Source organism: Melozone crissalis, unplaced genomic scaffold (assembly GCF_028551555.1).
Source record: "Melozone crissalis strain CALT ecotype California unplaced genomic scaffold, PUWL_Pcris_2 ptg000006l_1, whole genome shotgun sequence".
Lineage (NCBI taxonomy): Eukaryota > Metazoa > Chordata > Aves > Passeriformes > Passerellidae > Melozone > Melozone crissalis.
The window spans coordinates 22,209,569-22,235,933 of NW_026535784.1; the positions used below are offsets into that span (position 1 = coordinate 22,209,569).

The 26,365-nt window shown below is 35.6% G+C and overlaps 1 protein-coding gene across 7 annotated transcripts; it reads left to right on the top strand.

The window, feature by feature from the left end:
• Positions 1-524: 524 nt before the first annotated feature.
• On the top strand, positions 525-25,632 carry EXOC1 (exocyst complex component 1). 7 transcript variants are annotated; one of them, XM_054296043.1, is made up of 20 exons: positions 526-716; positions 1,534-1,664; positions 2,513-2,672; positions 3,557-3,577; positions 4,335-4,522; positions 5,725-5,952; positions 6,145-6,277; positions 6,452-6,561; positions 7,117-7,170; positions 11,256-11,405; positions 12,503-12,608; positions 15,472-15,516; positions 16,662-16,825; positions 18,525-18,635; positions 19,111-19,187; positions 19,673-19,901; positions 20,891-21,074; positions 22,275-22,474; positions 23,943-24,137; positions 24,938-25,632. In XM_054296043.1, the coding sequence occupies exons 1-20, from the start codon at positions 593-595 to the stop codon at positions 25,088-25,090; spliced, it is 2,763 nt and encodes a 920-aa protein (XP_054152018.1). In that variant the 5' UTR covers positions 526-592; the 3' UTR covers positions 25,091-25,632. The 7 variants fall into 7 exon arrangements, with proteins under 7 accessions (XP_054152020.1, XP_054152018.1, XP_054152021.1 ...); XM_054296045.1 differs by lacking the exon at positions 3,557-3,577 and having other exon boundaries at positions 525-716; XM_054296046.1 differs by lacking the exon at positions 15,472-15,516 and having other exon boundaries at positions 527-716.
• Positions 25,633-26,365: the final 733 nt, after the last annotated feature.

The following is a 26,365-nucleotide window of genomic DNA, read 5'->3' on the forward strand; positions in this document are numbered from 1 at the left end:
GAACTGTAGAATTTTAAGGAACAGATAATATTGAAACTCCTGTATTTAAATAAGAACTGTGGTATGTGATGTCTAATGCGTTTATCTGTTCAGTCCAGATAAAATCTCTATGTAGCATGAAAAACTTTTCTGAATCAAGTGAATATTACTAATTCCTTGATTTTCTTGGTGGGATGTTTTGTTTGTTATTTTTTGTGCTTATGTGATTGAGTTCTACAAGCTTGAGCATTAGATGGTCTTTTTTGCTTGGTTCCAGTTTACACTTTTATGTTAGTGCCTAGTATTTCCCTCTACTACAAAGAAGCTTTTTGTATTCCATTAATTTAGGCTGAAGGATCATCCAGGTATTAATAAATTACAGTTTTCTAATTGAAGTAAGTGAGTACCCTTTTTTAAAATATTTTTTCCTAAAGTGGTCTGGTCTTCTACCCAAGTCATACCTGTCTAGATTACAAGTCATTAAGTTATCTGTAAAATTGAATTTTATAATCCTGTAGTTACTGTAAGTACATGACTGGTTCTTTTTTTATGTGTATCAGTTAAATGTGCTTGAGTTTATTTTTACCTCCTAATATCTTTCAGCTGAGAGAAAATGACTGCAATCAAGCATGCCTTGCAGAGGGATATTTTCACTCCCAATGATGAACGTTTGTTGAGCATTGTGAATGTGTGCAAAGCAGGCAAAAAGAAGAGGAACTGCTTTTTGTGTGCCACGGGTACGTAGGAATACCACACTGTATTTGTTGCCTTCAGCTTTGTTTTTTCTTGGTTGAATTTTTTTTAGCTTAATGTACAATCCTTATTCTTGACTTTTGTAAAGCAGGTGCTTTCCATTCCTAATGGAGAAAATTAGTTTTAGCTTGTACTTTCATTATTGCTTCTACTAAAAAAAGAAGCAAAGCCCACTACTTTGATTCACAGATCTCATTGTAATTTGAAAGGAAGGAGTCAAAAATTATTATTTTGGTACTGGTGGGCTTTTGAAGCAGTCCTTATGTAGTGCTTAAAACAGGGTTTATTAATCATCTAAACTGATAAGCCTAAATAAAATGCTTTAAAGAATATTTGTTAGAGTCCAAGGAAGGGCATAGCAACTGAATTGAGTTCTAATGTTCCTTTAAGTGCCTGTTGTTACATTATATGTCTTAAAAATTAGGTGCTTTGGGTTGATCTGTCAAGAAATTAGCTTGCTAGAATATTTTTTGACTGAAAAATGTCTGAAAGTGTTTTTATTCTGACTCTACTCTCCAGTTTTGTCTGTGCTTTGTCAGTTACATGGTCATGGTCCAAAATCTGCTGTATCAAAGAAATAGCTGAAAATTGGGGTAATAACCTCACAAGCTGTATAGAGATAGCAGCTTAAACTGAGCTGTGGTTTTTGTGGATGAAAATGTTTAAAAATGTTCCTTTTCATCAGATAAATACTATGAAATCTCCCCCACAGATTATTTATTTGAGAAGTTGAAGTACAGCAGAAACAAATGTGAAAGCAGTATGTGTGTTTTGAAATGACTCTCTTACTTCATTTAATAGTGACAACAGAACGACCAGTGCAAGTAAATGTGGTCAAAGTGAAAAAATCTGACAAGGGAGATTTTTACAAAAGGCAGACTGCGTGGGCACTTCGGGACCTTGCTGTTGTTGATGCCAAAGATGCTGTTAAAGTATGTGTCACTTCTTTGTTCAGTCCTCTGCTCACAGCATCCTCTTCATTCCAAGTCAGACTTAACTTCCTTGTTACTGGCTGCTTTAACAATTAGATTGATAACAGGCTAATTAAGGTGATACATTCCTGTGCTGCCTGTGCCTGCATTTTCTTTCAGCCTTTGCAAGAATATAACCCTGGTTAATTGAGTAACAGTAGGCTAGATATGCTTGAATAGCAATAGTCTCAATATCTGCCCTGTTAGTTATAATGATCTCTCAGCAACTGTAGAGAGCATCTGCTAAGGACCAGTAATGCCTTTTTAAGTCTTATGTAAATTTTTTCACCCAAGCCTTATTTCCAGTAAGAGAATTTATGACTGTTCTACTATTTACAGTAATAAATTGTTAAAATATCCAAAATGTTCTGCTACATGCAATGGTTTTTTGCTGGGACACATACAATGTTCTTAATGAGCAGTTAATAAGCTTGAGGGTGAGCTGGAAGCATACAGTCCTGGTATGGTGGACTTTTCCACAGAACAGGAGCAACCTGGTTTTGCCCTCCTAAATTAATTTGTTGTCATAAACTTCATGAAAAATCTTACACATCTGTGTATTGTGTTATTTTTGTCTTACTTGCCTTGACAAAATACTCCTGTCATAGCATGGATTCTGATTCTTCACTATCATTTTAGCACCTTTATTAAGGTCCATGAGGGCCTTAAAGTTGCTGTATGAGCTTCAGGTTGACATATGTGTAATTTAATTTTTATCCTGTCATCTCCATTATTAAATGTGTGCACAGTCTCTGCTACTTAGAGGATCATTTGACTGTGGAGCATGTAACATATTTCATCTTTTGCAGGAGAGTCCTGAATTTGATTTGCATTTTGACAAAGTGTACAAATGGGTTGCAAGCAGCACAGTGGAAAAGAACACCTTCATTTCATGTATCTGGAAACTCAATCAGAGATACCTTAGAAAGAAAATTGACTTTATTAATGTCAGTTCACAGCTGCTGGAAGGTAAATTTCTACAATTGTATTTGAAGTATAAAGTTTAGTAATTACTGATTTAAAACAGATACACTAAAAAAAATACTCGTAATCCTGATGTATTTTCTTCTTTTCTTATTCTTATTTCTTTTCAACTTTATATTTTCTGAGTCTTCAGATAAGCGAGATGACTATATAGCAGATTTTTTGTTACAAAACTGAGAACCGAGACAAAATACTTCATTAATGAAGTACTAAATACTGATAAGCTTTCTGTATTTCTGAGACATTCTGTTTCTTTGAACAAAATAAAATCTACCTCCAGGAACTGGTAGGTCTAAATGTGTAACACAACTGCTTTTGTTCTCATTTGCATTTCCCCTGAATTAGAAAAATGCTTTAAAAAGTGAGAGTCTGTAGCATTCTAGAAGGTAAGGGGGTTTTATATGAGATTTCTAGTTCATGGACTGTGAGGCATGTGCTAAATTCTGCTGGACTGTATTACAATTTATGTGACTGATTGGTGGCTAGGATGGCTTTGTATCTTGTTTGCTTATCCTGTAGTAAATACTTTATGGTCACATTATCTTTTAATAGTTAATATTTTATAGTAAAGCTTAACAAGTAGAAGTATATCACATAGAGTCTATCAGAGGTGGTGAAACTACTGGTATTAAATACTACACTGGTGTGTGCAGAAAAATTTGAATTGGAAATGTGAAACAGGAAGGGATAGCATTTCTGTGTTTTGGTGTTGACCAGAATTTGTTTTAAACATCTAACAGCTCGAGTTTGTGCAATAATAAAACATTGGAACTTACTACCACTTAAATGTATACACACTGTTCGTGCTGTGTCTAGCTAACATTCTCTGCTTCCTTTCCTCTGCTTTTCCATACCTTTTAATTCTTCAGAACTTCCTAAAGTTGCAGAAGGTGCGTAACACCTTTTTCCTTTATTTTGCCTTGTAAGCAATTTTGTTAAATAATACGACTTTTGTTTGTTTGGTTGGTTTTTTAGTGCTTTGGTTAGCTTATTAAGTTGCTAGAGATAAGAGAGATGTTTCAAATGTCCCAAACACTTTCTGGCTGGACTGTGTTAATTTGTCAGCCTTTGAGTGGCTTGTTAAATTCATTAAACACTGCTGTGAGAAACTGTAGTTAATGAGACCATTGTTTATGTGATTTTCACTTAACTCAGTACTGATTTTACTGTGAAACTCATCTCGAGTGTCAAGATATCTTTTATTTAATCAGTGGTATATATCTTAATCAACTTTGGTATGTTTCCCTTATGCTCTGTCAACTAAAAGAGAGAATCTAACTTGTACTGATTTTCCATTAACAAATTGAGTGTCATACTGTAATATATTCTAATGCTGATTAGCAGTGTAAGAGGTAAATAAACTGAGACTAGGTTTTTCCTTGGAATAAAGGAAGGTGGATATTTGTATTTTGCTTATGTTACATAATTTGGAAAACATCACTGTTGGGAATCAGTCCTGCAAATTGTAATGAAGCTTGTGGAAGACTGAGACTTGAAAAAATGTGTTCATAGGCAGCAGGTGCTTTTTAGGAGAGTTGTTTAATGGATTGATTTACTTACAGGTAGTTTAAACATACTTTAGTACTCTTAAAATGCATGTGACTTTCTGGACTTGATAACGTGTTTTATTTTCCTTCTCTGCCTAAGAATCTGTTCCAAGTGGAGAGAATCAAAGTGTAGCAGGAGGTGATGAAGAAGCTGTGGATGAATACCAGGAATTAAATGCAAGAGAGGAACAGGATATTGAAATAATGATGGAAGGGTGTGAATACGCTATTGCTAATGCTGAAGCCTTTGCAGAGAAGTTGTCAAGAGAGCTGCAAGTGCTGGATGGGGTAAGCATTGTTTCTGATGCACAGTGGTGACGCTGGATGGGGTAAGCATTGCTTCTGATGCCCAGTGGTGACGCTGGATGGGGTAAGCATTGCTTCTGATGCCCAGTGGTGATGCTGGATGGGGTAAGCATTGCTTCTGATGCACAGTGGTGACGCTGGATGGGGTAAGCATTGCTTCTGATGCCCAGTGGTGACGCTGGATGGGGTAAGCATTGCTTCTGATGCACAGTGGTGACGCTGGATGGGGTAAGCATTGCTTCTGATGCCCAGTGGTGATGCTGGATGGGGTAAGCATTGCTTCTGATGCACAGTGGTGACGCTGGATGGGGTAAGCATTGCTTCTGATGCACAGTGGTGACGCTGGATGGGGTAAGCATTGCTTCTGATGCACAGTGGTGACGCTGGATGGGGTAAGCATTGCTTCTGATGCCCAGTGGTGATGCTGGATGGGGTAAGCATTGCTTCTGATGCCCAGTGGTGACGCTGGATGGGGTAAGCATTGCTTCTGATGCACAGTGGTGATGCTGGATGGGGTAAGCATTCCTTCTGATGCACAGTGGTGATGCTGGATGGGGTAAGCATTCCTTCTGATGTAGAGTATTGCATGCCAGCACATTGAACTCTCTTTGATGCTCCCCAAAGAGCATTCTCTGAAAAGGTAGCTAACCTGACCTGTCACATACTGAAATGTAGATGGTTTTTAGACAGCCCAGCATCCTAGAGGTCACTTGGAAAACTTCGGAGATGCACGGGATACAGACTTGAGGGAACCATCAACAACCTCCACAAACTGTCAAGTTGTGTGTTTCTTGTATATTTTGAAAATGGCTGCTGTCATGGCGATGGCTGATCTTGCAACAGAAAATCTGACCCTATCACCTATGCTTCTTTGTTTTTTGGAACTAAAAATATTCTGGTGTAGTAGAGATTACTGTTTGGCTTTTTGTTTTCCTGCAGACCAATACTTCAGTTCCAAGAACTTGAGCAGAGTTTTGGCTTTATATCTTATCTTATTGAATGTGAAAAGTGACAGGGGATTGACAAATGTGTATGTTCAGTAACACTATGGCTTATATTACTTTCTTTTGTTGATTTCATCAAGAGTTTTGGAAACTATTTGACAATAATAGAGGGAGAAGGAGATATCGGAATGCTTTTGAGATATGAAAATGTCTTCTAAAATGTGACTATTTTCTTTACAGGCAAATATTCAGTCCATTATGGCCTCAGAGAAACAGGTGAATATCTTGATGAAGTTGTTGGATGAAGCTCTAAAGGAAGTTGACCAAATTGAGCTAAAGCTGAGCAGTTATGAAGAGATGCTTCAGAGTGTAAAGGAGCAAATGGATCAAATTTCAGAAAGCAACCACCTAATTCATCTCAGCAACACAAATAATGTTAAACTGCTGTCAGAGATAGAGTTCTTAGTGGTAAGCATTTTTGTTATGTTTACTATGGTTGCTAATGTCAGGTATAAAATTCTTTTAGGTTGTTACCTCTTTAATTGTTGCACTATTTTCAGTAAGTTATAATGACAAAATTGTATTTATCCTTCTTGGTTCACTAGCATAGCAAACTAATTTGCTTTCAGCTTATGGACAATACTATCCATTATTTTGTAGAATCACATGGATCTGGCTAAGGGCCATATAAAGGCCCTTCAGGAGGGAGATCTGACATCTTCTCGAGGCATTGAGGCCTGCACTAATGCAGCAGATGCCCTTCTGCAGTGTATGAATGTAGCTCTTCGTCCAGGTAATGTTTTTGTCAGACTACCGTCTAACGAAATTTATTATACTGGTGCCTTGCCAACTAGTCTCAGATTTTGTTCTGTTGATTTGAAGGAATTGTGACCTCTGGTTGTCTTGGTTCCCCTGTTCAATGTCTTACTCTGTATTTTGTATACTCTAAAGTCCTTTTTGTTTGTAGGACACGACATGCTTCATGCCGTGAAGCAGCAGCAGCAGCGGTTCAGTGACCTGCGGGAGCAGTTTGCACGGAGACTTGCCAGTCATTTGAACAGCGTATTTGTTCAGCAGGTATTATTTCTTACTATTGAATATGCAATTTTTGGTCGCAAACTTTTCTGGAGAAGGAAAACAATCTGTCTAAAATTGGACATACTCTGTGCTGTAATCAGGAAATGCTGGAAGGTCTTCAGGCACAGATACTGCTAAGCATACCAAACAATAACTGCCTGCAGGAATCTTTTACAACCAAACATCTCTTTTTAAAAACCCCCAAAATCTCAAATTGACAAACCAAAACCACTACAGCTTGCTGTCACATTTAAATGCATTATGTGATATATAAGGATTTATTTTAATTCTAGAGCTTGATTATTGAGGAGAAAAAGCAGCGACCTGTTTTAAGGATATAAGTGGCTGAGAATACAGGTCTTGCTGTCTGAACCTCAAAGACCATGAAAAAAACACCAAACCAAAACCAAACATAGAAAATAAAATGTCTGAACATAGGTTTTGTTTCTTAACTTGAATTATTCATCAAACACTGTCCTGACACGTGTTTCCTAAAGTCTGGGTGGTTTTTTTAGCCTCGGCTTTTTAATTTATGTGTTTTTTATCTTCAATCAGTTTACTCAGACCCTCCTTCAGCTCTATAACAGGTCCTCCTATCATTCAGTTCCAGTGAGTACATTGAGTTTGATACAAGATTTTCTAACCAACTTTTTTCCTGAGCTTGAAATTATCTAACTAGCAGCTGCATTTTTGACTCTGCAAAAAGAAATTTGTCCTTACTGATTACAGAGCATCAGACTTACGTCCCTTTTCACTTCTATTATTTTTGTCAGCCCTTAAGCTTTGTTTATATGTTTAGGAGCTAACATTCCTCTGATCTCATTCCCAAAAGTTGCTGAGAGACAGATTGACATGCATGGAGAAAAAATATTTCCAGGAAATAGTAATAAATGTGCAACAGTACAGGTATTGAAAATGTGTGAAATTGCAGTATTTGTAAATAAAAAATAGTAATTCTGGTTTTATACATATTAGCTCAATGAAAGTTTTACAGTTGTAAATTTTATGTATTAGACTGTGTGCAGAAATGGAATAGAGTAACACTGGATAATTGTATAGGAAATTGCATTTAGGGCCTGGCTTTTTATGGCAAAGATAACTGCTTCTTACATTGTCTTCACTTTGCAGAAGAATTCCAGCTCCACAACATAGTATTTTTTTTTTGCCTTTAGCTTCTGTTCTTACTAAGGTATTTTTCCTCTGTCACTTTCCATATTTTGAAAACCTGGCTATAGACTATGTGTCCCAGCCCTTAAATGAGCAAGTAGAAACTATGTTGTGTAAATGCATCCACAGAGTTTGAATATTGGACTTGTGTATGGAAGTGACTGTTTAAAAGAATGTCTTTCTGAGGATTTTATTTTTTAAAAAAATGGCAAGAGATTATTATTACTGTGAAATATTACGTGTATGAGATGAAATTATTATTCTTAAGACACTTTTCAGTGCTGTTGAGAATGCTATTACCAACTGGCAGTTTACTTTTTTCAAAATTGTGATACTACTAGTGGCCTCATGTTATTTTTCATACAAATTTGCCCTCTGAAAAGTTTTGGCTTGCTGTTAGCTGTGAGGTATTAATCAACAGATAAAAAAATTATGATTTTGCTGTTAAGTTTAAGCAGGAAGAGTTCATTACCTGCAAGAGATGAGACTCTGCGAAGGTTTTCATTGTTGGAAAAGAGAAAAAAAGAGGGTTTATACTTCATTTTGAGATACAGATTCAGGTGCTGGAGGTATAGCAGATTTTTGTGTCATTTACCAAAATCAACTTGTTTTGATAGTTTGAGGAATATAGCAAGTTCTTAGTCTGATGTTGAAAACCTAATCTGCAATACTTTGTTACCCTTAACATCTGAAGAGTTGCATTATTTGTTTAGAGTGCTTCTTTAAAAAGTAATTTAAAGCACTTCAGAAAAAAACTAAGATAAAGATAAAGAATTCTAAATTAAAAAGACAAATGAAAACATCTTGCCTATATTAACAGCTTCCTATACGTTATAATGTATAGGAAGCTGTTAATATAAGCAAGACATTCTGATTCGGAAGTCATTAGATGGAAAAACATAGTTACATTGACATTTGAGCCTAAATATATTTCCTTGAAAGTGTGAAATTGCTCTTTATTTTTTGAAAAGCAAAATAATCAATGCTTGATTCAAACTATGGCTGTAAGATACTAAAGTGCTTCACCTCCTTTACATCAAAAGGAGAATAAATGCTAAAAATTTTAAACCGAAATGCAACTTCAGATTGCCATTTGCTGCAGTGTTAAAAACTATTTACTAACAGTTAATGTAGTTGTCTTTTTTGTGTAATACTAATCATTAATTAACCTATTACTTTAAAGATTTTTTAACAACCCGCTTCAGCACTCAAAGGCAACTCCAGGCTTTCTGCCTTTGAGATATGAAGCAAGTTGAAGCTTTGAAATGATGAAATAGTTGAATGACATTTGCAGTGTCATTTGGTAACGATATAAATTTATGTGCAATGAGAGAAAGCCCCTAAATGAGATGGGAAAGGTACCTCTAGAAGCTCTGTAATGTTTTAGAGCAGTCTTGAACAGAACATGTTTTACTGTAACTAGAATGATTAGTCCTGTGGAAAAGTTGGCCTGGAAAGAGAAATTTACCTTTGTCAGGGAATTTGTCATCTAGCTTTATGAAGAATGCAAATACTCACCAGAGAAGTTCTGTGTAATAAAAGGATATGAATAAAATTGTTCCATGGAAGAAGACATGAACATTTGGATATCTGAGTATTTCCTAGCAGTAATAAGAATGAGCATTTGGACTGATGTAGTTGATAAAAGCTATGACAGCCACCAGATAAATTACGTTAAACTATAATGAACTTGAACATTAAAAATGCATGGCGTAGGAATGTGACAAATGAGGGGTTAGAGGGAGTTTCTCTAATCTTTTTTTTTTTCACAAAAGCATATCAAAGATTTTTTGAGAAGTTTTCCTATATGTATGCCCACAGTATTGATTATGACCTCAGTAATCACAAGAGCCAGCTGTGTTGCTAATGCTGACTGGATTCCAATTCCAAATTATATGTTCCAATAATTACACTAGCTTTTTGTTGAAGTCAGACTACAGGATTGTTTTTATAAGAAAAATTTAGATGCTTCCGCATTTTCTGTGAGCATAAATTAATGAAGTTGGCCAGGACTTATTTCTTTGAGTCTATGTATGCCAGTTTATGTAATTAAAAGAGCAGGGCTCAGAGTAAGTTCATGCTCATGTTGGATACAAAAGTGTACTGAGACAAGTTGCAAAGAGCTTGAGGATGCCCCATCACTGGAAGTGTTCAAGTCCAGTTGTTCAAGGATAGGGCTTTGGGCAGCCTGTTCTAATGAAGATGTCTCTGCCCAATGCAAGGGAGCTGGAGCTAGATGGTCCTTAAGATCCCTTCCAACTCAAGCCATTCTATGATTGTTATGTAGTAGTTCAGCTTAATCCACAAGCTGGCAGTGTTCATGTTGCATTACTTAGTAAAAGTTGGTATTTTACAAGTTAAATCTTAGTTGTTTTTTATTTTAAACAAGCCTGTGAATGTATAGTGGAAGAGCTTTCTCTAACAGAAGGCTTGAACTGATTAGTATCCAGTACAACAGAAAAATGGTAAGACAGTAGTTGCTTTAGTTTTGATCCAAACTGGCTTCTGTTCCAACTTAGAAACAGGCAAAGGCAGTTTTTAAACAGTATAGCTTATTCTTATTGCTGACTTGTCATGTCCAAGATGGAACTGTCAGGAATGCTTCCTCTCTCAGGGATGGACATTGACTGACCTTTATAAAGCACCTGCATGTGATGCAGGAATTGGAGACCAATTGGTATAGTCTTTGTGTGCTACCATGGCACAGACTATAAGTTCTGTTGCTGTATTTACAGCAAGCCCAGTAAAAAAAGACTTTATAGAAAATATTAAAGCCATTTGCAAATTAATTAAATAAATTATCCTCTGTATTTTTAACCCAGGGATACTGGCTGTGTGTTCTGCTGTGTGGCTGCACAGAGGTATTACCTTGCTCTTCCTGAATTACTCAGGAAGCTTGTTCAGGCAACTGAAAGCTTAAAAAGCTAAATCATGTGTTGTTCTAGCAATATGATGGGATCTTTGTGTAAAGGAGGAGCAGATTGGTTCATGCTGCTGGCTGTAAACATTCACTGACGGTGTGTTGTGTGTGTTTGTGTGGAGTGAGAGGGAATGTGTGTGCACTGATGTTTTAAAGACTTGATCAAGGAAGGCTTGGCCAAAGTGGACTAAAGAATGTTGAAAAACATCTTTAAACAGAAGCAGCTATTTTCTTTTTTTTTAGAGGAATAATGTGATAATCTCTTAAAAATTTTCAGGAGCAATTGAACACTTGTCATTAAATTTTCATTCAGGTGTACATTGCATTCTTTTACAAAAAGTGCCAAAATGACTCACCTAGAAGGCAAAAAGCCTTAAAATGAACAACCTTATTAAGATGCACTGCCTGCCTTGGCTGTATTAACTCGGTGTCTCTATTAGGTTAGGTGTCTTTTCAGCCTGCATCTCTAGACCTTGCTTCTGTGCAAGGTATTTTGAGGCCTTTCAGTTTGTCTGAATGAGATGCTTCATATTAAATTTTCCAGGAAACTTCTGGAATGCATCTATGTAGTGCTTCCAGATTTACTTTAATATTTTTTCTTATCAAGGGTCACGATCAGAGCTCCACTCTTGCCCAGCACTCTGCTGAATTGACATTACCCAATCATCATCCATTTCACAGAGATTTACTTCGATATGCTAAACTGATGGAGTGGCTCAAGAACACAGATTATGGAAAATATGAAGGGCTAACGAAGGTATGTGAAGTGATCAAATGATGCTAGAGAATGTACATAATAGACTGGGCTTGAGAGTCAAAAGAATTGCCTCTGTGCATGTACATGTCAATTTAATATTGCTGTATATTAAGTATAACTCACTGCTCCTCTTTTTTATTCCTTTTTAGAATAGGAAACTTCATTTTTTAGTATTTGTGGTCTCCTGCTCTGTTTGTTGTTTTTTTTCCTCAAACAGTCTGTGCTGAGGTATCACAAGATATTCATCTTAATATTTATGTAAAACAACTTTGCTATTATACAGCCTAGTAAGAAAAAATTCTTAAGCTACTTTCAGATTGGTTCAGTTGTGCTTATTGCCTGTGTAACATCTCTGTTTCAACAGACCTTCATTTCACTTGGAAGTGTCAAAAACTTCAGAGGTCTCTTGTACAGTAGATTAAATAGAAATGCTTTTCCCTTGTATGCATGTAACTTTTAACTACCTTGTTTAAAACTAACATGGAGTAAAAAATTACTACAGAAGTATAGAAAATGTTCAGGTAGAAGTCAAGGAAAAGTTAGTCCTTACAAAACAAGTATTTTAAATTAAAATTCTGTCATTCTTGAATGGAAGGTTTAAATTAGACTTTGACAGTAGCTTTTGAATAGTTATTCATTTGCCTTCAGTGTAAAGCACATAGTGAATGGCTGGCATCTTTGTGATCTTGTAATAAAAAAATATGAGAATTGCATATTTATGTGTGCTTTTGAGGGAACAGTAAGAGTCTTATAGAAAAGGGAGAATGGTGCTGAATTCTTTCTCTTCTACTCTTGAAATGAATTCTGTGATACTCTACCACCAGTAATCCTATCTGTATGTACTGCATTGCATATTTTTCCTTATGGAGGAAAAGTAGAAGTTTCTGATTAATGCTCACTATGAAAATGAATATAAGCTGTTTAAATATCACAAATATATTTTTGTGCATGCTGCATTAATATATATAGTTATGTAGTCCAAACCAGTTTGTTATTTAGTAGGGTTTGAAAATGCACAGGTTTTAAGAGTTATTTACCTATAATAGAAGAAAATCGGTACGAATACCTATTAACTGAATTTACATTTTTCTTTTAAGAATTATATGGATTATTTGTCACGACTTTATGAAAGGGAAATAAAAGATTTCTTTGAAGTTGCCAAGATCAAGATGACAGGCACAACCAGAGAAGGAAAAAAGTTTGGTAAGCTTCCAGAAGGCACATATCTTGCTTTGAATCTTACTATTTGCATATAAAAGACTCATTATGACACCTAGGGCTAATTTTTTAATGGTGTAAAATTCTTTACTTTTGGCAAGATGGAAGAAGTTGGATGAAAAATATGACTGGTAAAACTTCTGACTTCCACAAGGCCAAAGTAGCACAACTAAAATCTTGTGAAATTGGTGAAAATAGAAGTATAAAATACAATATTTCTCTGTTTTCAAATCTACACTCACTTTTTATTACTTGAATTATTTCACTTTGTTACCTGAACAAATCTGAAAAATCAGCTCTTGCAATGAAAGGGAGTTTGGGCAGCATTGTTTTGTACTCCTTCTGCTGTTATTGCTACTTTTAATAAATCTTGGGTGGATTTTTAAGAAGCTAGTTTTATAATGCTAATCCTGCCTAGTAAAACTTAGATATTTTAAATGTGTTTTTTCAGGGGGGTTTACCTATGTAGCCTGAGACTAGAAATCATAATTTGTTAATGTGTAGGTATTTATATTTAAGAGATTATTTCTACCTGGTTTAGTTTAGTGTGAATATGGAAGTAAAGCTTAAAAAAAAAAACCTGGATACTTAAAAATCAGCAGTGCTATAGGCGTATTTATGTATTGTCAGTTCTGTATTTTGAGGTGCAGTGTTTCAAAGCTTGTTGGAAAATACAAATATTTGCCACAGTTTACCCGTTTGCAAATTCTGAATTCCAAAATTATGTGCAGCTGTAAGTAGTAAGTTCTGTCAGCCTCTTTTGAGTCCTGAGTTTATGATTTGAAGTTTGATGGTAGAAACCAGAAAAATGTAATGAAAGGAAGAAAGCAGGAAGGTAGTAAGGCTTCTTTGAGAGATGGAAAACTGCAAAGATAGGTCTTGGCAAGCTGTTGGACATGGAAAGCAGAGCTGCGATAAGATGTCATTGTCAGAATATTTGAATTCTTAAATCTTGAAAAGCAATCTTACTGCAAGACAAAAAATTCCATTAGTCTAATACAAATTGATCTCTGAAACTTTCTAAACATTTTGTCTTGACACTTGTTTTGTGATTTGTACTTGTGAAGAGACAGCTTTTGTAGCAGTTCCCTAACTTGAGTTAATGTTATGGAGCAATCAGGCATTTTGGAGAAAGGGATCCTTCCAGTCACCAGAGTCAAAGCTGGACCTTGAGAAGACTTCTGTCATGTATTTGTGCAAATTTATTTATGTTGCAGTGCCTCATAAGGATGTGTAATTTCAAAGGCTTCTGTGTTCATTGTAGTGATTGTACTATTACTAATTGCACATTCATTCAAAATATATCACTTCTTAATAATAAACCTGTTTAAGGAGTAGTGTAGGTACATAATGCTCCAGTTGTACTCAAATACTAAAGATGACATGTTTCCAAGTTGTGTTGGTGTGTGTTCTTGCCTTTTTTTTGTGCTTTGGGAATAGCACTGCTATTTGAGTGCCTCAAATGCAGAGGGGATGCTGAGAGAATTCTGGCATTCTGTGCTAGCGCGAGGTTCTTTGTCTGCATTTTTATGGCCAAAAAACCAGCCTGGGTCATGAGCATTCACTCTTGTCTTAAATAGTCTTTTTTCTTTTTTTTTTCTTTTTTTTTTTTCTTCTCTGAGGAAGCCAAGACTTTGATACTTAAATACCATAAAGTCAGTGTTGGAAAGAGTGCTACTGTTGTCATATGTTTATATGATGTAGCTTGTTAAAAGCCACTAAGGCCCTCCTGATTGTCCAGGGCCTGATCTTGTAGTTCTTTACATTCTGTAATAAGTCCCATGTGTTTAGAAATTGAGGACCATGAAGAAGTGGGACCAATGCATGATAGTTGCAAATGCCAAATATATCACACCTAAACTTTTTTTATTCAAAATCAGCCAAACCCCCAAGATCTAAAAAACAGGCTGGAATTAAATTTGGATTTGGTGTTACAATTATCAGAAGTGTTGCCTACTTGAGAACATCTGGTATTTAAGACATGTTTGTGGCGTTTAGAAATATATACTCATTCTATTACAGTAGGTTCTGCTTGCCTGCTCCATTTTGGGGGGCTTGTAGCATCCATCCTCATCAAGATCTCTTTAAAACCTCATATTGCTTTTAGTGTACGTATGCAAATGCCTTTACTCTAGGGATTCTATATTTTCTACAAATGCCCATTTACTTTAAATTTCATATTGAAGTCCACTAGAGGAAACTTCAATTCTGAAAAGAGCCAGGAAAAATATAAAAACCTCTTTGTAAATTTTTTAACTATATGTTTATTATTTTTATCCTCTCCAAATTTGCAGTCATCTGTTTTTGTGCAGCATGAATGCAAAATATGTGATCTCTATGTAAATATCCTGATTTGCAACAACTAAGAAAGGTTAGCCAGTCTTACTGTTGATGTTAATTATTTTGCAGTAATTGTGTGTATTTTAAATTCGAAAGGTGGACAATGTCTCTGACTCAGTAAAAAAATTCCATAAGTACATTTTAATTTCTTCATGTCTATTGTTGATATGATTTATCATGGAAACTGAGTCTGACAAATAATTTAATGGACTTCTCAATTTGGGAGAACTTAAATACATGTTACCAAAAGTGTTCTTTGAACATACTATATAAGAAAAATCAAGCCTTAATACCTAGAAACTTATTCTGTTTTCCATGTAGTTTAGATACTGAATTTCTGGAATAGTACCTCTCCAACTAAGTGTGTTTGCAGTGTAGTTACTTGCTGCTTATAGTTCTCTGCATGTTTCTTTCCAGTTAGAGCTTAACTTGCATCTTGTGCATGGTTTGTGCAAACTGCATTTTAACTTGTCTTTGTCTTTGATGCTTGCAACCTAATCCATCCCAGCTACACTGCCTCGAAAAGAAAGTGCTGTCAAACAGGAAACTGAGAGTGAGTATAACTAGTTGCATTAGTTGGTGTTGTCAATGCATGTGTGTCAATGTTACAATGTAGTGCTGCATCAGGAAGAATCTACCTCACACTGAAGCACTCTGTCCAGAATGAAATAAACGTCAGCAGAACCATTGGGCTGGCAAGCCAAAAAGGAAGCACAGCTCTAAGTCCAAAGATAGAATTTGAGAAGATTTCCACATAAAGGCAATATCTTTAAGTTTTCCCATGCTACTAGCTAATAGTAAAAATGTGTTTGTGCTGAGACCTTGTCATAGTTTTCCATTCCTCCAGTACATTGAAGTGACAATTTAGATTAGATCTATAGAGTTTGTCTTGTGTCCCTAGACTTGATACCAACAGAGCAGTTAAGTGAAGCTTGCAGGATTGCTTTTAAGTTTCTATGTGGCTTAGATGTGAAAAGTTTACTTGGAGATCCAAAAAATTATAATGTTTTGGTCTTTTTTGTTATTAGCTTTCTCTGTCCTAGTCCAACATTTCTTAAAAAATTAGGGGAAAAGGAAAGGAAATAAAAAAGAAAAAACATACTCCTAGGAGAAGGCCCAGCAGTATCATGAAGAAATAACTGAATCTTAATTATGATCAAAGGGAGGGGAGAGTATTAGCAGCAGAGTTACTGTAGGGTTGTAGATCCAGCAAAATAGCTGGAACAAACTGTGGTTAAAAGGATGTTAACAGCAGAAAGATCAAGTGCAAGATTAAAAAGTGCCTGTGTGTACATAAAATATTTTAATTTTTTTTCCTTCCTGTGGTTCAGTTCTGCTTGTGGCAGCCTTTGCCCAAAATACATCCACAAATGTGATAACTGGTCTTAGCTTTCAAGTCTTTAATCCCTGTATTACTGTATTGCAGAGTTTTGTTCCTTTTATACCTTTTTGCCCTACTTTACAATGAGAATTTAAATAGTTATATTGTACTTTGAAAATTGCTGAAGAATCTGAATTGTCTTATAATGAGGAAAGAATACAGTTACAGCAAAAGCATTTATAACTTAGACAAAAGTTGTTTGATTTTAATATAGAACTACTAGCAACTCTTGATCTGATATATTCTGTAACAAAACCTATTTTTCAGTATTTTCTTCTGCCTTCACTTTCATCCTTCATAGTGTCTTTATTTCACAGGTCTTCATGGAAGTTCTGGAAAATTAACTGGATCTACTTCTAGTCTAAATAAACTCTCTGTTCAGAGTTCGGGAAACCGCAGATCTCAGTCATCCTCACTGTTAGACATGGGAAACATGTCTGCCTCTGACCTGGATGTGGCTGACAGAACAAAATTTGATAAGGTAAAGCCAAAATACCCCATAGGATTTTTGCTTAGTTTTGTATTAGAGGTATCTTACATATCCTTCTTCCATAGCTCAAAAATCTCTACTTTTTAAATCCTAAAACATGCCAATTTTGAAGTTTTTATGTACCATATATCTAATAAAGTCAGTTCCTAAGAAATATGTAGATCACAGTATTAATCTCAGAATATAGGATTCTATTTAAATCCTTTATAGGCTGTGTGGAATCTTTAAAGAATATCAAGCATAAAAAAATATCTTTCAAGTTTAAGCCAAATATGGGTATTTAAGCAAATAGGAATGAAACTGATGGATTCTCCACTGGTTTTATTTTTTTTCAATTTATTCAATGTTCTATGACATTTTGCCAGTATGTAAGCAAAAGCCAAAGATAAGGAAGATAGGAATTTTAGCCAGGACTTGAGTGTGACCCTATAATTTTACTTATACTGGTTTCACATTAGTTATCATCAGTTTTAACTTTAACCAATAGCACTAAGTTATTATTGGAGTGGCCTCATCCTGTTTTAAAACCTACTGTCCTCAGCATCTGTTGACTTTTTTTCCTGAACTATTAAAAGTGACAATGCTCACCATTTCTGGCAGAATTAACTTCTCACTGCTGTGGAAGGAAAAGAAGCAGTTATCAGTCAGAGAGAAAAATAATTTTGTTGTTCTCTATTGAATTACTTGATGGAGATTAATGTTTTTCTTCTAACCTCTTCAAATCATTGCTTAGTCTTTTCCTGGGAGGAAATAGATGCCTGAAACAATATTAACTGTTAAGTTATTACAAACTTGTAGCAGCAACTTGTCTAGAATTAAAAGGCTAACTTTTTAAAAACAGGTTTATGCAATTGTTATGCTATTATTTTCAATTTCTCACTTGTACCTCACACCCATTGGGGATATGTGAAATGTGATTTAATGTACAGAGTTATAAGCTGTTGAGCTGACCTACTAAGTTGTTGGGTTTTTTTCCTATGGGAATTTTCATCAGAGTGGATTTCCTGTGTGGCTAGATTGGTTTAATTTATGTAAATTATTGCATGGCTTTATTTTTAAATACTTGCAGAGAAGATACTAAGAGAAATATGTTTAACATCTGCCTTAGAATTTCCTTACTTTCTATTAATAAAATTAAATCATTGTAATTACTTATTGCCAAAATAGTGTTTTACTTTAGTTTAAATCTAAAAATTGTGTTGCATACTTTAGTACAAAACCTACTTATTTGTTTCTCTAGCAGCTGTGTAGAAACTTCTGCTTTTTCTACAGAACAGTTAACTTCAACATACACAGTTTTTTCTTCCCTGAAGCTTTTAATTTTGTCTTCCTCTGCTCAGCAACCCAGACAGAAAAGATGGTGGCAGAACCCAAGACTTGCTATTAAAATGCAAACGTTTCCATTATAGCACAAAAGTGCTTCCTCAGTGCAACTAGAAAACTTCTAGTTGTGGAAAAACACAGATTGTTATTTCCTTCTCAGTATTACATGGATAAGAAAGGACTATGTTGAAGAGGCAGCTATTACTTTTAGACATCTACTTACAAGCTGTTTCCATTTCTGTTAAGTAGTAGTAAGCCTTCTAAAGCTCAGTGAAGATAAAAAGTATATGTAACAAACAATTTAAATTAGTATTGTTAACTGTCCATAGTATTTGGTGTGTTGAGAAAATATTTTATCTTTCTTTAGATTTTTGAGCAAGTATTAAGTGAACTAGAACCTCTGTGTCTGGCGGAACAGGACTTCATCAGTAAATTTTTCAAACTGCAACAACATCAGAGCACCTCTGGAACAACAATGGTATGACTTAGATTCTCTCTCACTGTAGTAAAAAAGTATTGACCAGGCCTCAAAAGAGACCTGTTTAAAAGAGAACTTGGGAATTTATTGGTGATTACGTGATCCGGGTGATGAGTAATTTGTTTTTCTTCGTGAACTGGAAGGATCTTTATTTTGGCTAACCAAAACAAAATTTATGAAAGAAGGACTGACATGTTTCCTTTGCCATGGCTTTGTTTCCTCATAAGATGACAACAAACACTCCATCATGCTATATAGGAAGACAGTGGGGCGTAATTGTGGAGAATATTGAATTCGGTGGAATGTGACTGGAAAATTACCAGAAACTTTCAAACTGTTCTGTTTTCTGCTCTGGAGGCAGGGGGTGCTGGGGGTATGGAACTGCTACTTATATTGGTTTTGTAAGATGTAGTAACTACTTTGATAAAGAATTGGAGACAAACCTTATCTTTACATACATTCCTTGTTCTCACAGAATGAAGTCGAGGAAATGGATGGAGTAGCTTTATCTCGTTCGCACACTTCTGGTGTTCCACAAACAGTATCATCTGAGTATGTGATGCTATTTTCATTACTGATTCTTAAGCCTATGTTTGAGTTTATTTGGCATATAAAACTTTTTTTCTCTAAAATCAGAAATTATTCCCTTTCAGTGAAAGTGAATAGTGAACTTTAAATTTTTACCTAGACACTGAGTGTGTCAGTAAAAAGAATAATTTTTGTATATAGAATGGGTGCTCCTGTATGTAGTTGTTTAATTCTCTTAATAGCTTGCAAATTGAAATTTGGCACAATAATATAGGAAGTATGCTTAGCAAAGTTCTGAGAGTGTGTGGCAGCTTCCAGAGAGAAAATACTTTTTGGAATATTTTATGCCTGTGACTGTTGATTTTTACTGTGTGCTACTGACTTTCTGAAAGTCATGAGACTTGTTGAATGCAAATGAGACTACTATATCAAATAAATATATCAAAAAGCATGTAAAATAGCCTAGTAAACTGTCAGAGTAATATTTTCCTCTTATGCATTTTTAATAGGAAGGACATGATCCGACAAATGATGACAAAAATATTTCGTTGTATTGAACCCGAGCTGAATAACCTTATAGCACTGGGAGACAAGATTGATAGCTTTAATTCCCTTTATATGTTAGTTAAGATGAGCCATCATGTATGGACAGCACAAAATGTGGACCCTGCGTCCTTTCTCAGCACAACACTTGGAAATGTTTTGGTGACTGTCAAAAGGAACTTTGATAAGTGCATTGTAAGTTCTTTAGTTATTCTGATTAAGCTAACTGTAATATTATAGGAAGCCCAAACCTACCCAGTTTGATTTTACATTTCTGTATACCTAAATTCTTTAAATTTGAAGTGAAAATTAGTAATTTATTGCTTTTCTACTGGCCAAGCCTTCGGATAAATGGTGGTTGCGTTTCTTTTTTCCTCTCCATTCCAGTTTTCCTCAATAAGTAGCTTTTTGTACCACTTGCTCAGGGTTCTGAGCTACTTGACATTCTTAATTCTTTGTTTAAATTTGTACTCCTTCTGAGATTACTGAAATTCATTAAGAAAAATACAGCTCTCTGCCTTTTTTACTTGCCAAAACCAAACCTTGTGGATGTACAAGGTATGAGGTGTTTTGGCAGTAGCAGAAGCAGCCCCTACTGTCTGAAACTTTCTTTGGCTAACACAGTTACGACCATTATATTAAATATGACACATGAAAACAGAATTGTTGCTATAACTTTGTTGTATTGTCATAAATGTAATTTCACTCTAGGCAAACATCATAAAACTGGCCATTCTTGATCAGTTTAATACTTAAAATATTTGAAACTGATTTTTTTATTACTCAGAAATAAAATTTCTTCAAAAGAAGGCTAAAGAAATTTCGTGCAGCAAAAGGAATTGTTAGCTTGGCTGAATCAGAAAAGTGAAATTCCTTGTTAGATTACAAAGTGAAAATTGTTAACTGCTTCTGGTGCATAAATCTGGGGTTTTTTTCATTGGGTGTTTGTTTACGTAATACTAAGTAAATAAAGGGGAAGAAAATACCATCTTTCCTTTTTCTTTCAAATTATTTTACTTAAAAAAAACTTAATGATAAAAAGGGTGAAAGACTAAATAGATGTACAAATTGAAGGAATTTATTTGTCTTTTATATATGTCAGTTTTTTCAGTACATCTGCATTTTTCTTTTGATAGCTTTTACATGATCTAGAGCCTAACACTTGTTCTTGTTTTAAATTAAAGAGTAATCAGATGAAGCAGATGGATGAAGTAAAAATCTCAAAGAAGAGTAAAGTTGGGATCCTTCCATTTGTTGCTGAATTTGAAGAGTTTGCAGCCCTTGCTGAATCAATTTTCAAAAATGCAGAACGACGAGGAGATCTAGATAAAGCCTACATAAAACTTATTAGAGCTGTCTTTGACAGTGGTAGGTCTTCCAAGGCTGTCATAGTTTAACCATTACTTAAATAATTGGTTCCACCTGTTTATATATAATTTTGTCCCATTTAACAGGTGGGATTTTTTTAATAAAAGCTATGGTGAAATTTTGGTTGTCTCTGTTATTGTAAGTGAGCAAGTGTAATCCTTTTGATTGTAATATGCTTTTAGATACTTTACAGCTATGTACAAAGGAAAGTAACTTTGAGTTGTGACAGAGGAAAGTGGTTAAGACACTGAAGAGGGAGATAACAGCAACCTGGCATGCTCAGTCTGAAGTGGTTTCTTGTCTTTTTGTTTCCCCCTGTAAAAAATCATATAGGAAGAAAAAAATTGGCAGTAGCAGATTTTTCCTAGTTAGCAGTTCAGTGTTTTGACTGGAATGAATCTGTGCTCATTACTGGTGCCCTGGATCGCTTTCATGATGGGCATCCTGATAGGCTCAGCAAAATGATTAATGGATGAACAGGCATAGAAAACTAACTGCTCTTGGTTGAAGCCATCCTCTTTCAGCCTGCTTTCAGGTGTAGTAAGGGAGGGATGGGTAGAATTATTTTTTTTTTTTGCCTGCTTGTTGTTTTTTGGGGTTTGGGCTTTTTTTTGGCAGAGGAAGAGGGAAGTAAAAGATCTATGCAGTATTATCTATTTTTATTATTACATTTAGGGACTGAAGGTAATTTTGACTATAAAGATAATAAGCAAAAACTGAGATTAAGAAGTAGATTTAAAAAAACCCTGCTACCTTACTGAAGATTTTTGTCCTGGTGAAAATGGGAATTGATTTTGCTGTGACTTCTCTTAAATTGTTCTATCGTATGTAGAACAATTTAAGAGGGTTATATGGTTACTGAAAGCATGCTTGTGAGCTTCCTCAGAATGTGACTTGTTCCTCACACCTGTAATGAGATCATACATACTCATTATTTTGTATCTTTTTATAAGTGACCTTTTTGCCACACAAGTTTCATCATCTTAGAGCCTGCATGTATCTGTTGCTTCTTTTGAAGCCTTTGATTTAGTGGTAATTTTGAAGCATTTTATTTAGTGGTAGTTCTGACTCATACAAATGGTAATCAGTTACATGAAATTCAAAATTCCTTTTTTGATAGTACTATGGTTATTGGCTATGTTTTTCTGAATTTGTTTGTCCTTTTGATATTCTAAGTGTTTTGCTTCTCATTTCTTTCAGTTGAGAAAGTAGCTAATGAGAGCCAGAAGACACCCAGGGATGTCGTCATGATGGAGAACTTCCATCATATTTTTGCAACACTTTCTCGCTTGAAAATTTCTTGTCTGGAGGCTGAGAAGAAAGAAGCCAAACAGAAATACACTGATCATCTTCAGTCTTATGTAATCTACTCACTTGGACAGCCTCTTGAGAAATTAAATGTGAGTATATTTGAGTATTCATTTAAATGGTACACGATAGTTTTTGAATGTATTATTTCCACTATTTGATCTCTTTATCACTGCATCTATCATCATCTCTTATTATTTTGGACTGGAGCATGTCTGGCAAGAGTACTCATGAGGGTAACAGTCTTGGATGAAAATAACCAAATTTTTCATGGCAATTAATGGTACTGACTAAACATCAGTGTCTTAAGAAAATGGTTTTGAGGAAGAAGAAAGTGGGGGGAAAAGTCATCAGGATTTTTGGGATAATCTTTATCACCTCAAGTGCAGAGAAAGTTGCTGTAGTTTTTGAGCTGTTCAACAAGAAGAAAAGTTACAGGAAAATTCTGAATGTCTGAAGTGGAGCTAAATGTTAAAGTGAGTGGTGACTTAGGTTCATACTCAATTCTGTCCACTTGAATGTCTCATGGCTTTTTCTATAAACAAAATTTCAGGCATCCATTGTCATGGAGACATTTAAGATGTATTATCTTTTTGAAAATTAGAATGCTTTGTTGCTGTTACCCACTTGTGGATTGACTCTGACCAACATCTAAGCTGCCATGTAGCTAACTCCTGCTCAGTCCCCCCTCTCCAGGGGAGACACTAGGAAGAGCAAAAGTGAAAAACGTTGGGGGTGGAGATAAAGACAGTTTAATCAGAGAAGGGGAGAGAGAAAGAGGGGGAAAAAATCAAGTAAGTGATGCAAAAGCAGTCAATGACTACCTCTCACAAGCAGACTGGTGCCCAGGCAGTTTCTGAGCAACAGGCAACTTGAAGCCAAACACCAAACCCCCCCTCCAACTCTAATTTTTATAGCATGATGCTATGATTTGGTCAGGTTTGAGCTGTTCAGATGTAACCAAAACATTGTTGTGTTATCAGCCCAGTTTTAGCCATAAATCCAAAACACAGCACCATGTAGGCTGCTGTGAAGCAAGTTAACCAGGGAGTTACCTCTGTCCTACCCAGACCTGATGTACTGATGAGCTCAACCTGCATGTTCATGGAAATACTTTCCTCTATTTACTGAAACTTTTGTATTTCCTATGTTGAGGAAACTGGTCAATGACAGTGATATGGTCAAATATGCTGTTGTGTAATTATGGTTTAAAAGATGCTCAGGTGCTTAGGGAGTTCATCCAAAAGATCCAGTATTTGGATCCCTGGTTATGAGCTCATGAATCAAGGATTTTGAGGCTGACTGGTTATTAGTTACAAAGTTGCAAAGAAAAGCTTCTAGAAATAATTGCTTTCAATTTTATGCTAGTACTGGACTGCATTGTTGGGCTGTGTTTTAATGTTTATGGCTGAGCAGTACTTCATGCCCGCCTGAAAAACAAAAACTGGGAAAACACAACAGTCATGAAACAGAATCAAGATTTAACCACACATATCCTTGTCAAATTAAATTAATTAGCTCAGATTTGTGATAGTGACTAATGCTATTACTTGTTGTTAGCATTTTTTTGAAGGTGTTGAAGCTCGTGTGGCACAGGGTATACGGGAAGAGGAAGTAAGCTATCAGCTGGCTTTTAATAAACAAGAGCTTCGTAAAGTTATAAAGGAATATCCCGGTAAAGAAGTGAAGAAGGGGTTGGATAATCTCTACAAGAAGGTAGATAAGCATCTCTGTGAAGAAGAAAACTTACTTCAGGTAAACTAAATTGTGTCTTGAAAACCCTATAATGTGGTACAGAGGCTTTTTATTACTGCTTTTGCATTTGTATTCTGTGGCAATGTTCAGCATAACTCTAAAAACGTAAATTTTGAGTACAGCTTTTGGGTTTTTTAATAATCCTAATCTGTTTCTATTTGATTAATACTGATTTGGACCAGAGTGGTAGAAAAAATTTCAGAAAGAAACTTCCTTTATGATTCCCTAGCTGACCATTAATGGGTGATGTCTGTTCTGCAAAATACATTGGAAGTAGAGAATAGATTTACATGAGTGGGTAACCTGGTGTGAGTCTTAATTAGTGCACTATAGCAGAATACTTTCAGTTATATATTTTCTGATAGTTTAATATCTAATGTTTTTCTTACACTCTGTAAACTTTCTTGCTGGAGTAAATAATGAGTAGACTTGAGTTCAGCTTGTTTAAACAGCTTTTTAAAGTCTGGAACGTGGCACAATTATAGCACTCTTCTGGTTCAGTGTGTTTTCCTGAAAGACAAAAGCAATAACTCTATTAGGAAAACTTACCCATCTTCTTTACTATTTTCTGCTTTGCACATTTATTGCAAGTCATGTCAACATTACAGATCTTGATGGGTAAAAACTATCAATCTTCTTTTTAATGCAGTAACTCAAGCTGTTGAACTTTATTAGTAATCTTTAACTGGAGAGTAATCTTTAACTGAAGTGAGGATTGATTAATGAGCCAGTATTCTCTAGTTAACCTATGCAGTGTGTTGTGCCATTTGACTTTTCCTAAAGTTTGCTTTCTTTGGCAGGTTGTGTGGCATTCCATGCAAGACGAATTCATACGCCAGTACAAGCACTTTGAAGGGCTGATAGCTCGCTGCTACCCTGGATCAGGAATTACTATGGAATTCACTATACAGGACATTTTAGACTACTGCTCCAGTATTGCACAGTCTCATTAAGTTCTACAAAGGGAAACAGAAGCTAGCAAAGTGTGTGCCTGTGTATAAGGGAATCAAACACTATAAATGTTTTTGGGTTTTTAAAAGGTGGATTTCCATGTGTGTGTAGTTAACTGCCATGTATGTTGAGTAACACTCCTGCTTCCAATGCCTTTCAGGGCAAAATAAGACCTTTGGGGAATTTTTTGTGCTTCTATTGGGCTGAAGTACTGTTTGAAAGCATTAATTCAGTGAAACACTTTGGATACAGTTTTTCCCTTTCCCTAATATTAAAATATTTTTATTTATAATTCCTTCTCTTGCCAAAAGCAGTAAGCACTACCTTCATAGTATGCCAAAAGAATACTACTGTTTTCACTAATATTTTTCATCTTAGAAATTATGTAAATATTGAAGACTATCAGATATTTTCCCTTCGTATTTTCCCTTCCCTTCCAAGTATGGATGTAGAACTTTATGCAGTGGGAAGACTGAGTTCATGCTCTGAAATGTAATGGGACTATGGCTATAATTCTTAATTAAACTATGTTCATCATATTCTTTATTTCTGTGCAGAGTTATTTCAAAAAGGTGAAAATACCTGAAAATACCATTGTTTTGCTGCTGGCTATTGAGGAGTTGTTGCATTTCTGCACCCATGTTGTTGTTCTTCCTTTTTTGTAAATACGATGTAGTATCAGCGTACTCTAAACCTCATATAAATCCTTCCTCTTCCTGGAGCTTCAGCTGCCAGGGATTCAGGCCCTACGTTTTCTGTACAGCTTGGTGAAATGACCAGGTTGTTGGATAGAGGTGGGGTGTACACAAGGTAGAAACACGTACAATAAACATGCCGAGGTAGAATGTTTTTTGAGATGCAGATGCAAGAATAAAAAAAAAAAAAAAAACCAAAAAAAAAAAAAAACAAACAAAAAAAAAAAAAACCGACAGTATGAATGTAAGTTTTTCCTTCTAAGTTTTGTGACCAACCTGCTAGATGAAACCTAGATTTCACAGATCCACAGAATTGTGTTGGAGATGACCTTAAAAATGCTCTAGTTCCAACCCTTCCATGGGCAGGGACACCTCCCAGTACACCAGGTTGCTGAAAAGCCCATCCAGCCTGGCCTTGAACACTTCCAGGAGTGGGGATTTCACAGCTTCTCTGGGCAACTTGTTCAGCGTCTGACCGCCCTTACAGTAAACAGTTTCCTCCCCCCACACAGTCTAAACCTACTTCCCTTTCACTCGGAACCCTTGGCCCCTTCTCCTGTCACTGCAGGCCCATGGAACCCG

Bases quoted from the DNA above. Each gene is read 5' to 3' on its own strand.
- EXOC1 (XM_054296043.1), top strand. From the start codon at position 593: ATGACTGCAATCAAGCATGCCTTGCAGAGGGATATTTTCACTCCCAAT. The intron at 1,665-2,512 runs GTATGTGTCACT...CATCTTTTGCAG, and splicing joins ATGCCAAAGATGCTGTTAAA to GAGAGTCCTGAATTTGATTT. The intron at 5,953-6,144 runs GTAAGCATTTTT...ATTATTTTGTAG, and splicing joins CAGAGATAGAGTTCTTAGTG to AATCACATGGATCTGGCTAA.